Source organism: Petaurus breviceps, unplaced genomic scaffold (assembly GCF_028583685.1).
Source record: "Petaurus breviceps papuanus isolate PSGF00001 unplaced genomic scaffold, PetGlider_PUasm1.0 103, whole genome shotgun sequence".
Classification (NCBI taxonomy): Eukaryota; Metazoa; Chordata; class Mammalia; order Diprotodontia; family Petauridae; genus Petaurus; species Petaurus breviceps.
In genome coordinates, this window is record NW_027185588.1 from 5,349,155 (window position 1) to 5,367,265 (window position 18,111).

Here is an 18,111-nt window from a genome sequence, read left to right on the forward strand (position 1 = left end):
GATGTACAATAGGCAAGAGGATCTGAAAACCTCTGAAGATTCTTCTGCATAGCTCTAAGTCTCTTTGGATTTCAGTTTCCTCATCTACTAAAAAAAAAAGGGGGAGGGCATTTAGGGACATGACAGTTTAGCTTTTTCCAAAGCTAAGGTCCAGGACTGTACAATGGTGCTTATGTACAATGCACAAAGTCGAAATTACTAAATTTGTTTTACAAGCCAAAAAACTTATACTACCCCCACCATAACCAGAAAATCAAGTCTAAGATCAAGGGCTCATACAATGTTCTAAAACCAATGGCCAGATTTTGTTCTGTGAGGGAACAGAGGCTATTCCCAACTCCTGTAGATATCTAAGAATAAAGTTAACTATGCAGTGGCCTATCCCTAGAAGACCAAAACATTTATGTAGCATTTTCTCCACAATGAGAGGAAGTGTCTATACACCCCCACACATATACACCTATTTGCTGCCCATGGCTACAGAACTCAAATTCAAATCTTGGATCTCTCCCAATTCAAGGCCTGCAGACTTTTTACATCTAGTATGCCAGAAGCATAAGCTTCCTAAGAGAATTCTCATTAAAAAGAGAAACAAAATAAGACCTGTACCCTCAGCAGTTTTATGAAGAAAAAAAAATAATTACTTATTAGATCAATGATATATATACCCCCTCTAGTTAAGGGGGGGTTAAGGTAAAAGTAGCTATGACAAAGTAAGCCTTGTTGTTAAGAGCTTTACAAATGCTATCCCATTTGATCCTTAACCCTAAGAGATAATGCTATTATCTATTATTATATATATGCTATATAATGTTATATTATATTTATATATAATATTATTTATAGTATTATTATTATCATCAGAAAACTGAGGCAGATAAAAATTAAGTGACTTGCCCAGGATCACACATCTAAAAGTGTTTGAGGCCACAGTGGAAGGAACTCAAGTCTTCCTAACTCCTGGATCAAAGACTATTCACTGGACCACCTAGCTGATTTACAGGGTCTTTTTCAGTTACGTACCAAATCCATGTCAGGTCAACTTGCTTTTTCTAAGAATTGCCAGATGTCGTTAATAGCAAAGAAGCATTGGGAGGGAGGGGGAAGAATGAAGGTGATCAAATACTCACATAGCACAGTAAGATGAGGAACATACATGAAACTGCAAAAAAGAGTAAAAAATATATTTTCTTTTTTGGTTTCCCCCCTCAACTTTGGCTTAGAAACTTGTGGCAAAGAATACTTTAAACTTGGCTATAGAATGAGTCCTTGAAATCAATTTTGTCCTTTCAGGAAGAGACCAGTAGTGGACCCCAAGTGCTCCCTTGTCACAAAATGAAACTCCTTCCTTCTGTTAAACTGAACAGACTGGCTTCTTCAGCACTTAGAAGTTCTGTTAACTCAGGAAAAATAGGGATCAAAACCTGACTAAATCTGTTCTTCATCCCCTTACTAATTCTACAACTGTATTGACTGAAATATAAAGAGGTTCAATTAAAAAATACCATCTTTGTACGTTTCAATATTTTGCTAATTCTCCAATATTAAGAGTATAAAAAGCCTAATCTTAGCAACTATGGAAACACCTTATGAAACAAACCAGCTAAAAGGTGTGGTGGCCTTCAACTGCCAAAAAAATTCTGGAGCCTAAAAGTTAAGTAATGTAGTTCTTCCTGCTTTGTACACTATACTACACACCCAAGCCTACAGCCAGGAGCATTGAGAATCAAGTGACATTTTAACTCTTCAGGATTAATGATTTAAATGGTATGTAAACTCTCACCCCTCACTCTTCCTTAGGTATGACAGGATACAAAAATTCCTTTGAATTTAAACTTTCTTTAAAAAGAAGCTTAGTTCAGGGTTGGCTGGTGGCGCAGTGAATAAAGCACCGTCCCTGGAGTCAGGAGGACCTGACTTCAAATCTGGCCTCAGACACTTAACAGAAAAACTAGCCGTGTGAAGTCACTTAAGCCCAACTGCCCTCCAAAAAGGGGGGGGGAAGCTTATTTTGCCCCCCCAACAAAAGACCAGAGGGATAATATACAGTAATACAATAATATATAACATATTACATATTTATAAATATAATTAAATAATATATAATAATAATATACAAGAAAACAGGCCTCCTCTCACAAAACATTAGTAAACAAAACAAAAATGCAATACTAGATTGAGTTGTAACATTCTTTCTGGTTCAAAAAGGAGCATTAAATTTCAAACAGCCAGCTGTGGCAAAAGATAATTCTGGAAGCCAAGGTATAGCTGACCAAGGTGCACATTGACAGAGAAAAGAAACCTAAGATCATTGGTTTGGGGCCAGTTGTTTCTTTCTCTGGACCTTAAATTCCTTCATCTGTTAAAAAACTATTGAGGATGCAATAAAAAAAACTATTGAGGAATATAAAGAGTTAGAAATAGATATCTAATAACATTTTCAGCTCAAAAATTCTATAAACTAGGAATCCTCTATCTAAGCTTATAATCAACTGCTTTATAAACCCTATTTAGCAGACTGAAGTGAACACGCATATGTAGAAAAGGCAGGGACTAGAATTTTAAGCCACTTCTAGTATGTTCCAGGTTTCCATATCTCCCCTTCCTCCCCAGAACAGGTTACTGCTTGTAAATTAAGCAATTAGCAAGTATCTGGAGAAGGGGGAGAACGGTATTAAACATGTGGCATACATGTGTGATCATGCCAGCAACAGCAAGCTTTGAAAAAAAGTTTCAGTCTTTGAACTACAGCAGTAAGGGGGAGATTGGGGTAGTGGGGAGAGAAGAGAAGGGTTGGAATTTCCTCACCACATTCTTGGCTAAGTGCCTTAAACCATAATTGCTGTTCCCATGGCAAAGATCCTGGCTCAATGACAAAAACATTTCTATTCAACTAGGCTATATCACTCAGATGAAGTGCCTTAGTTGTTCTGGTGTTTTTAAAGGGCCATTTTCTGAAGTTCTAACCAAATTTAGTATATGGTACAGTAATAGCAGACTTTAATAGCATGTGATGACTATCATGTAAAAGAGTCCCTTAATTTGACAACTTTCATCCCAGTGTAACAAAATTCAAATATATAATTTGTGGCTAGATGCCTTAAGCAAAGCTAAGCTTCTTTCTATCTTTCAACTATTACTACCCAGAACCAATTTTCAGGTTTAAATTTTTAAATAAAGGATAAAAAAAAGTATACATGCAATGTAACTGCATTTCTATACCAAACTATATAGAATGGTGATTCTCCACCAAGTCACATAGGTGCAATTCTGTCTGACTGGTTTGATGAGAAGTCTTTGCTAGAAAACCTGGATCTCATCTTGCCTATGCCAGAAGCGCAACCTGTACTCAATGCTTTGCTGTCCCAGCCCTCCACCCCACTTAGGCAGCCAGGAAGCATCCAGCTGCTACAGGGGAAAGGAGGAGGAGAGTTTACCCTATTGGTGCCAGACAACCTCAATTAGCTTAGGCCACTGACTCCCAGAACTCCTGAGCTCAAGCTATGCAGAACCCTCAATCTCTCTGGGAAAAGGGATTATAAACAAGGTATATTTTGAAAATAAGAAAAATTATTCAAAAAAATCTGCCCCCTAAGCATATTTTAAGAATTCTGCCCCCCCCCATGTTTATTCAAGAACCTTCAAATCCTTCCAAAGGACAAGAACAATCTATCAATTAAGGGTAGCAAAAGTCAAGTGATTTAGTTAGAATCTCCCCAACTGAGCTAGAACCTACAGGAAAACAAAATGTGTATTCCCTTATCTTTGTAGTTTCCAAAATCCTTTGCATAGGACTCGATTAAATGAGTAGAAAAGCTCTGACTCTCCCAACCAGCTAGCTGATTACAAAACATATAGTATTTTAATGTATGACTCAATGAGAAGGAAACTCAGAAGGTACATCTGCAGAAATCTCTTCTTAGGCACCCTATCAGCAATTTAATGGCCAATTTGAAAATATATCTTACTTCCTGCAGCTATAACTCAATAGTCTAAACTCTGGAGGGGAAGGTGTGGGGATGTCAATCAAAAGCAAATGTACAGTAATAATTTTTCCACATGACAGTCCTTCAACTAATTTTTTTTCTTCCCCAAAGTATTTCCAGTTCCTTCACCTTAGTTTTATCCCTTATGTCACCCTCCAAATTGAGGATGTTATTTGTGAAACAAGGAAGAAATGAACCAACAGTTGAGTAGTATTATAATCTGCTTCTATGCATCAGTTAAGGTAGCCTAAAACTCAAGTGAGCTTTTTTTGCCTGATTATGTCACACATGACTCAATAATCTTGCATTTTTTTTAAAGAAAGCTTGATCACACCTTCCCAAGAACCCTCCCCTACCCCCACATCTGTATTTGATGTTAACTGATTCTTAAAACCAAATGACCTTGACTTTAATTGGTCCCAATTTTCTTCTCTTGCCATTTCTTCTCTTGAAATTCAGCTTAATGTTCATCTGTTGAGCTCTTTCTGGATGCAAAGACATCACTGGTACTCAGATTCAAATCATCTGCAAATTGCTGAGTTTTTTGTTTATGTTGAAGTCCCAGATTATGCAGTTGAATAGAATCAGACCAAAGGGGGCCCATATGGCCTTCTCCTAAAGAAGTCCTTAGATGTCAGAAACTGAGTCATTCTGGAACTGTTCAATCAGGTTACAATCCACATTTTGCCCACAAGTATACCATGGCACTGTCAAATGGATTGCCAAAATCCAGGCATATTATAGTTAAAACTTTCTCTAGTAACCTTGTCAAAAAGGTAAAAACTAGGTTGGTCTGGCCATTGTTCTAGTCATGCTGGTATATGTAAGTACTCACAGGTTCCCATTTTAAGGGTTTAAAAAAAATCTTAAATTATTTAGTCTTTTGCCAGAAATAAGTCAAGAAATGTAGGCTATACTGCCCTTCTTTAAATCCTGCGGGACCCTCCCCTAATCTTCCCAATTTTCAAATAGCAAGTGTTAAACATTAACCCCAGTAGTTATGAACAGTTCACCAAGGTCCAGTGATTCATTCAGAATTATTTGCTCTTACGTTTAAAGAGGAAACCATCTTATTTTGGTGGTTTTGTATTTAATACATTTCCAAATTCTTTGTGTTTAATTCCCAAAATAGAATTTTAAAAGTACCTCCTATAAGCTGAGGCAAGTAATGAACTACAGATCATAATGCTTTAACATCAACATCCCAACACCATTTCAAAATCTAGGTAATTATGTCTCAAGTGTCTGAGGCATTTCCCAGATTTACTGCTCTAGCAACATAATGAACCACAAAAAGTTACCCACCTACACAGACAGCACCCATTCCATCTCCTTCAATGCACTTAGGACTACAATCCAAGTGTCCTGGTGTCCAGTCATTTTTCTTTTCACTATACCAGATGTCTATGATTTATGCCTTAGGTCTTCCAGGGCCACCCACATATTGTCAGACCTTCTGTAGTTAATTGCTGATCCTCTTCTAAACACAATCTCTAAATTTGCTCCACCTCATATATACTTCAAGTCCAACCATGCAGAGAATTTTACCATGGCTTTTAATAACATACCTTTTTTGTGATCCACAGTATTTATTACTGTGGGACTATGGCCAGTATTTATAGCCTGGCCAAATTCCATGAAAGGAAGGTTTAACATCTTTTTTTGCTACACAACTTTCCATACAGAAACATAACAGTAACATTAACAAAGGAGGCTCAGGGTGGCTAGGTGGTATACAGTGAATAGAGCACCGGCCCTGGAAGTCAGAAGGACCTGAGTTCAAATATGACCTCAGGCACTTAACACTTACTAGCTATGTGACCTTGGGCAAGTGACTTAACCCCAACTGCCCTGCCCTCCCCTCCCTCAAAAAAAAAAAGAGCTCAATTTATATATGATTTGCCAAGTATTATTCTGCTAGTTAGAATTGAAACTGGGCCCTTTACAAAAACACTGGAGGCCAGGTCACACTAGAGATTAAGGACAAAGGAATAGCTGAATCCAAGTCCAAATAGCAACCTAAAGACTACTCCAGAACTCCACTGAAGGTGTTTCAGTGGATATAATTTACTTCTCCCATACTGAAAGGGAAGTCTGCATTTGCAAATAATTTGAAGATGAACATGCAACATGTAAACACTAGTAGTCTTTTTCAAAACAAAAGTTAAGACTTCAATATTTTAAGGAAAAAAAAAAACCAACATAATGGTGGACACCTGTAGAATATTTTCTGACCTCTCTGCAAAACTTCCCAGACATCCCTTTCAACTTAAAGGCCTAGAATAAGCTGCTTCAGCAATACCAGTAAAAGTAGATAAATCACACAAATGGATCAAACAGCTGAGTAACTGCCAAACCATTTCCCCTATTTTCATAGGTGAAATGACCTAAACAAATGCCCCTCTGAAATGGAAATGAAAATTTCCCAACCATTCTCTTCTCTCTGAGGCTCACCTGAAGAGCTGAATTCAGTAAGGTGCTAGCGGGTGCCAAATACAGTCATGAGCACCAGGGAAATAAAACCAAAAATGTTCCTTGGAAGCTCAGTCTACAAGGATTGAGGCTAGATGAGTTTCTAAGGACAAAATTTAGGACATTAAGCTTGACTTTCATCCTTGTGACTTTTAAATAACACCTTTGAGTATGTTGCCTTTTCCCTGAAGTTACAGGGTAAGAAGCAGAAATCCTAGAAATGAAACAAGAGGCAGCAGAAAAGAGCATCCCAATTCTGTTGGAAGTGGGCTCTAATTACATTCCAGTCTGGACAAAAGTGAAAATAACTGATTATTCTTCATTCCAGTCGAATTTTTAGAATATTAAGGAGTTCCCTTGCCTTTAGCTTCTTTCACTCAATCACAAGGAAAAGATGGGGGGCAGCAGTATTTCTTTTACTAACTCCAAACAGGTCTTTCACTTCCACAAGTTGCCAACCAGAGAAAGAATGCCCCCCCCTTCCCTACTGTTTTGGATAAGAAACTAGTAAAATATCCCCATGATGCCGGGAAGTTTGAGGATCTTAAATCAAAATGTTCAACAATGTCAGGTTTATGAAAATATGGCAAAGTTCCTCCCCCCTTATTTTTAAATGTCTTTCTTTTCTTCCTGATACCAATTGCTCACTTCATTCCCACACACAAAACAAAAACCATTAAAAACCTGAGCTTCAGAGTAACCTAGTATACAAAGCTATTCCACTAACCCAACCAGGAAAAAACTGAGGTCCAGAAGTTATAACACTACAAAGTCACACAACTAAGTGACAGACTGGATTATAAAATCCTTGGACCCCCTACTGATGAACCAGTGCTCTTTTCACTACATCACAGGAACACTAATGGCAGTATTTTTCAGATAAAAATCAAGTAAGGATGAAATGTAACAGGGTAAAGAATTATTCATTTTTAAAGAGACTGCAAGATTGTAGTTAAAAAGGTTGTTTCCTGTCAGCACTTTGAATTTTAGGAAATGTCCTCCAAAGCCTGGAGAAGGCTAAAAGTTGCATTTACAGTTAAAAAGGAAAAGGTAAGAATCAACAGGTATTGCAGGAGTAAAGATACTACAGCATACAGTCAAGGATTAAATTAAATGACATCTAGTTCAGCCAAACAGAATAACATTCCAATATTTGATGCTGATTCAGTGCTCAGGTGAGATTTTTTTGAAATTAAAAGATGCTGGCCTTAAAATTCCTTAATTCCCAGATTCAAATTGCTGAAGAGCAGGAACATTGCTTTAGGACTGGAAAATAAAACAAGAGATCTACCTAAACAATGGAGAGGTAGATAAAGATTTCTCAGTCTTTTCAATTGTGGGCTAATACTAAACTAGATCAGATCCTCAGCAAGTGTAACAGAGAGAAAAGTGAGAAAAGTGCCTACCTTTGTACCAACTGTTATATCTGGGACAATGCTGTAGGAAAAAAAAGAAAGAAAAGGATAAAAAGGTTAGATAGGTTTGCCACAATCATCAGCACAGTCACAGCAGTAAGGAAAAAAGCTAGTCAAAGTGAACAGCTGTCTCCACAAGGAGCAAAGAAGAACTTACACAAGAGCATAAAATGTATCACAGATGTTAGGTGGCGGGAAGGGGAGACCCAAGAATCAAAACCTAAAGGAAATCTGTGAATATTGGACCTAATGCAGAACTTGCACCCTTTCTTTTTTGTTAAGGGACAAAGGGAGAAAAAGTACCCAAGTATAGTAGAGAAATATAATCAGAACCTTGTTGAAAGGAAGGGCAGGTAAAATTCATAGTTACAACAGTTCTACCAACCACCATTTGATCTAAAAGCAGTTAAGTGTACAGACTTTATCCAAATTGAAATTGACTCATCAATTCAACTAGGATGCTATCTAATGTCATATCCAAGATTTCTCCATGCCCTTCTCCACAAATTTTGTTAAGTCTGTATAATAGATGATCCTATGACATAAGGTTTTATTCAAAACTCTTAAAAAATAGAAGAACCGAGGCATAAAGATTAAGTAACTTTCAAAAAAGTCACAAAGGTGGTTGGCCTAAGGGATTTCAACCAGGTTACTACCCTAATTAGCATACTGAGGCTCCAGGGTATAGACCAGGCACTTTATCGCTGGAGAGTGGGAAAAGGGAGATATCTGGTCCAGTCACAAACACATTCAATTCCATTGTACAGAAAAGGAAACTGAGGTCCAAATTAGAGTAGCTACTTCCTTTCTCTTGGTAGTAATGTTGGCTTTGATTAACTCATCCAACGTGCATTTATTATTTCTGCTGGAAAGTGACTGGCACCCATACTTTTGAGTAGAATAAAGAGTAGTGTCTAACCCCAAGTACCCCCAAATCAGTTGATGACAAAGCTGGAAAGTGAAACTTTAAACAGACAACAGATTTTCGTTATATATAATAGCCATATCTCAAGACAGCCTGACCTTGCTGAACACATCCTAGCCCAAGACTTCCTCCTTAAATTATTTTACTGATGTTTTTTCCAAGTTAAAAAAAAGTTTATTAAAAATTACATCTTCAAATTAAACCTTATTTGGTATATTTACCTAAGAAAACTATGAACAGGTTTTGCATCAGATGGTACAAGAAACTCATTTGTAGCAGTTTTTCCAACGTTAAAATGAGGACACTTAGCACTTTCCTCTCTAATAAAAAGGTTAAGGAAGGTTCTGCCAGAGGTGGCTCATTTTGTTTTCAAAAGAACTATTAACGGGGAGGTAGCCCTGGAAAAACCAAAGTTTCCTGAGTACTGGAAGTTATCAGCCATTTCTTTCAGCTTCCTGTTCCTCAGGAGGGCCTCAGACACAGGAAATGTTTTATATAAAGTAGTCTTTATAGAAAATATTTCAATTGTTTCAACAGGAAGAGATTTCAAACTCATCCCCCACCCCAACTGCTGTTTGGACTCATCTGTTAACAAACCAGAGAATACAGTAATTATGTCAAAAGATAAACTCAAAAGTTGATGCTTCATATAATATCTGAATTACATTAAGTCACATTCATTTTCCTGTAACATTTAGGCATTTAAAAAAATTTGAGGACCCTCCAAGAATATCCAGTTTTTCATTTTCAAAGCCATTTTAAAAAAAATCTACCTATTCCAGACTCCAGTCAAAACAATAGTGAAATTTCTCATTCTAAAGACTGAGGACTTTTTTGCCCTGGAATATTCTCAAAGGAGAGCTCGCTATATCAAATTTCCCAAAATAGAGCACTTTATGCATAGAAAATCTTAGATAAAAAGATCAAAAATAAAAAAGAATTTCCAAAATTGAATATGCAAGGTGTATGGCTTTCTCCAAGGACTCATATTCACAGCTAGTTCAAATTAACATACAAAATGCAAGACCAAAAAGCCAATTACAATGGTCTTTTTCTTCCAAATGAAATAGAAAGGATTCGTTTAAACAAAATCTCTAAGTCACTTGCCAGACTATTAGGCTAAAATGTAGCAAAAACTTTAAGCAACTCAAAAGTGGCTGAGCTCCAGACCCATAAGTTAACAGCAGAAGGGCCAAAATACTTTTGGATTGCAAAGATAAACAGATAAGCTTTTTCAAAACTATTACCTACCCAAAATTTTTTTCCTCTGGTCAATGTATCTTTTTTTTACTGCCAATGCATTCAAAAGTTTTAAAGTTTAAAAAAGAATGCAACATTTCCTTTTTAGTTTTCCCACTACATAACTCTCGTAAATAAAATTTCAAATTTAGCATAACACTGAACCGATCCACTTAGTGATTTTGAAATACTACTCTCCTACAACACAAGGGGGCTTGCTTTATTATCATTTGTTTATGTTAGGCTTATTCAAGTCACTGGAAATACTACACTGGCTACGAAAACATCGGGATTCTTTACCTAGTGCAGTTCCTGCTCAAGAGTAAAATGAGAATATTTTTCTTTTAAAGAGGAACAAGAGAAATAGCTTCTTAAAGACCTTGCAAAGTTCTGAGTTCATATGCTGATGGTACTTTTATATTCGAGCTGTCTCCTTTCCTTCCCTCCATACCTGCTCCTCCTCCCCCCCCAAAAAAAACACTGAAAAAGGACATAGGCATTTTTTTAAAAAGCACCTCGACGGTGTGGTATGTAAAGAGCCCTAGACTTAAGGGGCAGTCTGGTCCAAGTTTTTCCACTCCAGAGCCACTACCTGAATGACCTTAGGAAAGTCACTTAACCTCTCAGGGCTTCAGAATGCCTCCTCTAGGAAAGGAAGTATGGGACCAGTTCATGAAATTCAATTCAATGCCAGGAAAAGGCTTTTTCAGCTGTACCGGTTGACCTGTCTCATCTCTGGCGAGTTGCAGAATAAGAATGTAGGTTTACAGCTAAGTAACTTCAAATTCTAGTCCAACCCCTTGAGAGATTAGATCACTTGCCCAACTTTTCATAACTGGCAGAATTGTGTCAAATCTTTCGAAGTCTATAAAAGTGGAAATTACTTTTTTCATACCTCAGAAATCAAATGAAAATGTGACTAAGTTATACTGGGTCACAAAAAGTGCCCCACACAAGATGAAACTGCACGACTGAAGGCATTCCGACTAACGCCATCCCATCTATTCAGATAAACTGGATTTTACAAAGTCTGAAAGCCTGATTATGCGGGTCAAGGGTAATGAAATGATAGGAAAGGCTTCCATCTCTCAGCCCTCCAGTCCGGCAGGCTGCTCAAGGGGCTGGGGGGGAGTTCGAATACACTGAGGCACAAAGGCTCCAGGGCCTCCCCGGCTGCTTTCGGGACAGACGACGTGGAGCTACTCGCACCTCCGGGAAAACTGCGAGGCCAGGGGTGAGAAGGGGGACGGGGAATTAAGACAGCCCCCACCCCGAGGCTCCCGCGGCGGCCGGGCCCAGGCAGGGCCTCGAGGCCCAGCTTAAGCTGCGACCCACCCGCCCTGCCCTGCCCCGCCCCGGTCCCGTCTCCTTCCGGGCAGGGCGGGTCGCCCCCAGCCCCACCCGCCGGGACCTAGGGGTGGGAGGGTGAATTCAGGCCTCCACCCCGGAAAGGCGCACGTCGGGCGGGTGGGGGCGGGGAGGAGCAGAGTCCAGGGGCGGGAAGGCGGGAGGGGCCCTGAGCGCGGGAGGAGAGCGGGAAAGGCCGCGGCGAGGCACGAGGAGGCAGCCACCGCGTGCGGCAGCGAAAAGGGGCGCCAAGAGACCGCAACCGGAAAAGGGGGGGCGTGCGTGAGGGGCCATGATGAATAAAAAAAATCGAAAACCAAGCTCCAGGAGTGAGAAAAGAAGGGTGCCTGCAGCGAAGCTCGGGCTCGCGCCGGCCGCCACACCACGCACGCGCGCTCAGGCTCCCGAAGGGGGAGGGGAGCCGTTTGCCCCCCCAGCCCCGAAAAGCGCGAGGCGTCCCGCGCCCCTCGCACACAAATCCCCACCTCCCCACCGTCTCAGCACCCGTCCCAAGCTCCGGTGGCACCCGGCCCGCCTCGGGAGCGTGACTAGGATCGGCCATGAGGAGCGAGCGGAGGCGGCCCCCGCGGCGCTGCCCGCGGGTCGGGCGGCTGAGGGAAGGAAGCGCCCGGCAAAAGCCAAAACCGCGGTAGCCGTGGACAGGAGTATTCTGGGGGGTGAAAATAGGGCTTACCCGTCCATGGCACACGAGGAGACCCGAAGGGAACGGAGTGGAGGCGCCGGAATAGCAGGAACCGACTCAACGGCTCCGTGTTATAGACTCACAAAATGGCGGAGACGCCCCGACCACGTCCCCCGCGCGCCCTGCCCATTGGCTCCGACTGAGGAGAGGGGGCGGGGCAAGGCTTGCAGTCACCCGCCAGCATTACCAATTCGTTGGTATGTCTTCTGGAGGGTGGGACCAAAAGAAAATAGAGAGCATGATTAGACCAGATGGCTGCCTGTCAATGCCCAAGGCGGAAACAGCCTGTAGGAACGGAAAAAAGGTCGACCCACGTGATCGTCCATGAGCCACTGAACGGCCATCTTGAGTGTGGTTTTGTGGGTTAACGGTAGCCATCTTGAGAGTGGGTACGTGGCGACTCACAGAGCGGGAAGCGTGGTGCCCGTTAGGGCAGCCATCTTGTCTAGGGGCAGGAAGCTCAAAGTTCCCCATCTTGGGTGCTAAGAAAGCAAGTCCTCCTCTCCAAGCTGTGCGGCGGCCATATTATGTATGGGCAAGGGACTACCCTGTGGCCATCATCGTTGTGGGAAAACAGCCCAAAATTGAGTCTAAGCTGCACCAACCCCCTCCCTGTTTTACAGTGTGTTAAGAGAAACTGCTGGCGGGACCTATAGCCTGGAGCCCACTAGTGTGTGAGACACAAGTGGAAAGTTGGCTAGTGAAAAAGTTTTAAGCCAACCCGACACATATGTGCAGTGGTGATGCTAAAGTCCCAGAGCCGAGAACCCAGGGAGGCCCCCAGAATGAGGAATGTCAGGGAGGCAGGGCCTTAGAACCCAGGATGTCAGAGTTGGGAGGGCCTTTGGAACCCAGGATGTCAGAGCTGGGAGGGCCCTTAGAACGAGGGATGGCTAAACTGGGAGGGCCCTAACATATTTACATAGCGCTTTAAGATTGAAAAGCACTTTACATTTGCAACAACTCCTTGTGATTCTCAAACTCACCCCCCATTTCCAAGCTGTTGCCAAGGTCTGCAGATTTCACCTTTTCCACATCTCTTAATTACTCCCCTTTTTCTCCTTTGACATGATCACCCCTCCAGTAAAGGGCTTTACTTCACACCTAGACTGGCAATGGCCTGCTGGTTGATCTGCCTGCCTCAAGTCTCTCTCAAATCCATCCTCCATTCAGCAGCTAAAGTGATCTGACCCTGACACCCAACCCCCAACTCAAAAAAACCTAGTAGCCCCTTACCACCTCCAGAATCAAATAAAAAAATGCTCTGTTTAATATTCAAAGCCCTTCATTTAATCTAGCCACCTCTTCCCTTTCCAATGTTTACACCTTATTTCCCCCCATATACTCTTCAGTTCAGTGACATTGATTTCCTAGAAGTTTCCCAAACAAGACTCTTTACTCTGGCATTTTCACAGGCTGCTCCCCATGCCTGGAACATGTTCCATCTTCATCTCAACCTCCTGATTGGCCTGACTTCCTGAAAGTTCCAACTAAAATCCTACCTTCTATACCAGTGATGTCAAGCTCTAATAAGAAATGGGAACCACTAATCCATACATAAGGATTCCTGAAGAACATATATTGACAATTTTTTAATGTATTATTATGGGGTTTCTTTGTATTTTTACTCATTTTGTTAAATATTTCCCAATTACATCTTAATCTGGTTCAGGCCCTAATCAGAAGTATTGCTGGGTATGGCTTTAGTGTTTGACAACTGTTCTACAGGCAACCTTTCCAGTTCCTTAATTCTAGCGCCTTCCCTCTTTTGCTTATTTCCAATTTATTTTGCATATATCTCGTTTGTACCTTGTGAGGTGTACATAGCATATTGTCACCCCTCCATTAAAATGTGAGCTCCATCAGAGTATGGATTATTTTTTGCCTTTTTTTTATCTCTATTGCTTACCACAGTGCCCTGGCTCATAGCAGACATTTAATAAATGTTTACTGATTGACAGGTAAAATACTATTACTATCTCCATTTTACAGATAAGGAAACTGAGGCTCAGAGAGGTTAAGTAATTTGCCCTATGGTTACACAATTAGTGTCTAAGGAAGGACTGAAATCTAGGGCTTGACCACAGGTCTGGTGTTCTTCGCACCAGGCCAGTCACACTTCTCTCTAGCAGAACATAGAAAGTCAGAACTGGAATGAATCTTAGAGACCTTCTAATCCAACTTCATTTCCTCATTTCATAGAAGAAGAAATTGAGACCTGGGAGAGGACTCTGTCAAGTCCTATGAAGAGTCAACAGTAGCCTAATGCTCACAGCTCTTCTGAGGTCTGCTTGTCTTGGAACTTACTAAGTAGCTCAAAAGTAAGAACCCTCACCCTGAAGGATTGTGCTTGTGGAGCACCAGCAGCCCCTCTGGTGTTCTCCAACAGGGCACTTAACTCCCTCATTGTTAGTGGCACCCTGGGAGAAGGGTTTGTGACTTGGCCTCAGCTTTGTGGTGGAGGCAGGAGCCAAGACTTGGCCCAGCAGATAAAGAGACCCAGGTTTTCTGTTCTGCCACTGATTCATCAGTCTTTCCATCTATCTGATCAGTGTATTCATCGATGAAATGAGGGCCCTTCAGTAGGGACTTTATTCCTTCATTTTCAATATAAACTGAAATGTAACTTCTATTCTGACTCTTTCAGATATCAGGCTTCCCCAGACAGGGGATTTGAAGCAGGTTACCTGAGTCTCTTGCTCTTTCCAGTGGAGATAAAGGTGTTGAATTCCACTTTATAAACTATTTATGCTCAGTGATATCTCTGACGCCCCAGGGGTCTTTTAATCCATATGTTAACTGTGTATTAGAAAAAAAAATGGCACACCCTATTTCAAGGATGGCTGAGCTTCTGTTTCTTTCCCTATCCTATTGTTTCCCCTGAAATTCTACAACCCCCTCCCTTCCTCTCCTCTCCCTCCAGAAGGACCAAGGTAACTTGTAATGTGTCATTTACATCTTTGTTCAGAGTTCTGTCTTGGTATCAAAATATCTCCCTTTTAATAAATGGTGCAAAATGGTGCAAAGGTATTTCAGGGGAAAAACCAAGGTAGTGTGTAGGTTATCTACCAAATACCCTAGCAACAGACCTCTTCGGGGGAGGGAGGAAGGAGAGGAGAAGGGAACCTCTCGGGGTCAGTATTCATGTGCATACCCAACAAAGGTCTCATCTTTCCTAATAGAGCTTGCTTTGGGAGGTTTGTCTGCCAGCTCTTCCTCTCAGAGGAGCTTTCTCCTTGTTGCCTGCATCCAATCCCACACCTCCAATGCCAAAGTGAAAGTAGTAACAGTATTATTTTGGTACTTTGGCTGTTTAGGTGAGGAAGACTAGAGAACTTCTTTCATCAGAGATGGGAGCCCCCCTACAGTAGTAAGCATGCTTGCCTGACTCTCCTGTCACTCGGGAACACCTGGACCCTAGACCTAACAAGAATTGCCCTCATTTAGAATCAGTGGGAAAAGGAGGGGAGGAGGGAGAACTAACTCTGGAGCACATGGCCATGCAGACCTTCCTTGATAACTCCCTTGGACCCTGATAAGATTGGAAACCAGTTTTCCTTCCTCTGACTTGGGGCATTGTGTTATTCTTGCTCATTTGTCCTTTCTATTTTGGATTTTAATTATTTGTGCCCAGGATTTTGGGAATTCAGGTCATGCCAAACTGGGAAAAATTTTGAGGACAGTGCAAGGTGCCCAGCCTAGTTAGTGACTATTGTCAGGAAACAGTGTGGTATATTGGAGAGACCAATGGAATCAGAGACTTGAGTTTTAATCTTCTCTTAGAAATTGTCTAGCTCTGTGATTGGATAAGCTCCATAACCTCTATGATTCTCAGTGTCCTTATTTATAAAAATAAGAGTACAAACCTTCCGGGGTTGTTGTGGTGATCAAATGAGACAGAAAGTTATAAGTAGATAGGAACACATACATGTATGTGAACATGTGTGAATGCATATATGTATGTGTTGTATGTGCATTTGTGGGTGTTTTGTGTACTATGTATTACATAGGTGTGTGTCTATATAATTTTTAAAATCAGACCTGTGATTTCATCAGCACAAGGAACTCCAGGTGAGGAAACTCTCCCTAACCAATGAGGGACCTTCTCTGCCACTGAAAGACTTAGAAAGGTGCGTGAAGTAGGGGTGTCAAACTCAAATGGGAATAAGGGCCACTAAAATGTACATGAGGAGCTTTGAGGGCCACACTTTATCTTAGAAAACCACACATGTTCATATATTTCTTTTTTTTTTTTTTACTACATCAACACATTAAAATCACATAGGAATTACATTTTAATCTAGTTCAGGCAGCCCTCAGGAGGGAGGGAGGGAGGCTGCATGTGGGACACCTCTGGTCCAGAACGCTTGAGAGTTGAAGCAATTTGCCCCAGGGTGTGTCAGATACCCAGCTCAGCTTCTATGACATGATGCCTCTCTATATAACTGAGAACTATTGTTACTCAAGAACCAGCTTAAGTCAAAAGACTTCTCTAGCAGGTTATTCACCAGGTGATGATTTTTTTTTTTGGTTATACAAGCTCATGAAACCGCTGTCTATTAAATAAGGAGAGGCCTGTAAAAGAAGAACCCACAGTCAATAAAATCAAAAACAGCAATCACTAACATGTATACAGGCTTTAAAAGATGCTTCCTATTTATACAATGGATCACTTCATCAAGGTGATTGGGGAGAATGCTTAGGAAGGAGTAGTCTGGTCAACTCATTTCCAGAAACATTAAGATGATTGATACACATTTCCTGAAGGGAGAAAGGGAAATTCCCAGGATTTTTGACCCATTGACTCTTCTTTGAGGATGTTTCAATGCAATAAACATTAAGCTTCTCTTAAGCATTAATGAAGCCCTACTATGTGCCAGGCACAGTGTTATATGGTGAAGATTCAAAGACAAAAAGGAAATAGCCCCTGTCCTCTAGGAGCCCACTTTCACCTGAAAAATATCATCTCCTATAGGGCAGAAACCATTTCCTATCCCCAGCACCTAGCATAGTGCCTGGTACATAGTAGGGCTTGCTAAATGTTTGTTGATTGATAGATTAACTGATTGGAGGATATAGCAAGTTCACAAGTAAATAAAATGTAAATTTCATGACAGAGACAGGTTTCTGGAAGTCCTTTAAGGAATGGGTCTGGAAAGGCCTACTGTAGGAGGTAGCCTGAGCCCTTGCTTTTAAGGAACCTTGGGAATCAAAGAGGCAGAGGTGAGGAAGGAGGGGAAACAATGACAGAAGATAAAATCTGGTACACAGAGAACAGTTTGACTGAAATAGTGACAGTGGAGAAGGATGAAATGAGACTGGAAAGGTAGGTGAGGGCTATAGATGCCTACCTGAGGAATTGGGAGCAAAGCCACAAGGTTCACTGGATGGAGCCTACCTCAGGACTCAGAGAACCCAGGTCTGAATGCTTGCTCTGCCATTTACTATTTGGGTGACTTTGGGCAAGTTATTTATTTAACCTCTCTGGTTGTCAGTTTGCTCATCGGTAGAATGGGGGTGGGAGGAAGAAATGACCTTTAAAGTCCCTCCCAACACTGGACTTCAGTGGCAGTCTTGGAGAGAAGAGACAGGAATAGAGTTGGTTTCATTTTTAAACAAACCTTTATCAGGAGACATTTTGTGGACACGGATTCAATCAGACTTCACAATTTGATTAGATGTTGGAGATGAAGGAAAGAGAAAACTACAGAGTGATTCTGAAATTGCAAACCTTAACAACTAGGAAGACAATGGAACTAATTCGCAAGTTTGGAAGAGAGAATCAGAGATAGCTTAAATGGAACTAAAGAATACATTCCACTGATAGCTGGGAAGAATTGTCAATCAACTGCCCCAATATCACCCTTCTAGGACTACCTGAACTCTATACTTCTTTTTTTACCCCTGTCTTTGAAGATATTTTTTTTATTAATTTATTTTTAGTTTTCTTCATTCACTTCCATAAAATTTTGAGTTCTAAATTTTACCTTTCTCCCCTCTCCCTTAAGAAGGCATGCAATCTGA

At 41.1% G+C, this 18,111-nt stretch overlaps 1 protein-coding gene across 3 annotated transcripts in view; it reads right to left on the reverse strand.

Annotated features, from left to right (window-relative positions):
- PTBP1 (polypyrimidine tract binding protein 1) overlaps nt 1-12,231 on the reverse strand; it is a 32,787-nt gene extending 20,556 nt beyond the window's left edge. For 2 of the 3 annotated variants that reach the window (XM_069100915.1, XM_069100843.1), the window contains exons 1-2: nt 12,079-12,231; nt 7,865-7,895 (exon numbers count right to left, since the gene is read on the reverse strand). In XM_069100915.1, coding sequence (XP_068957016.1) covers nt 7,865-7,895; nt 12,079-12,086 — 39 coding nt within the window. In that variant the 5' untranslated portion in view covers nt 12,087-12,231. The remainder of the gene's footprint in view (nt 1-7,864; nt 7,896-12,078) is intronic. The other variant, XM_069100970.1, reaches the window with a different exon arrangement.
- Nucleotides 12,232-18,111: the final 5,880 nt, after the last annotated feature.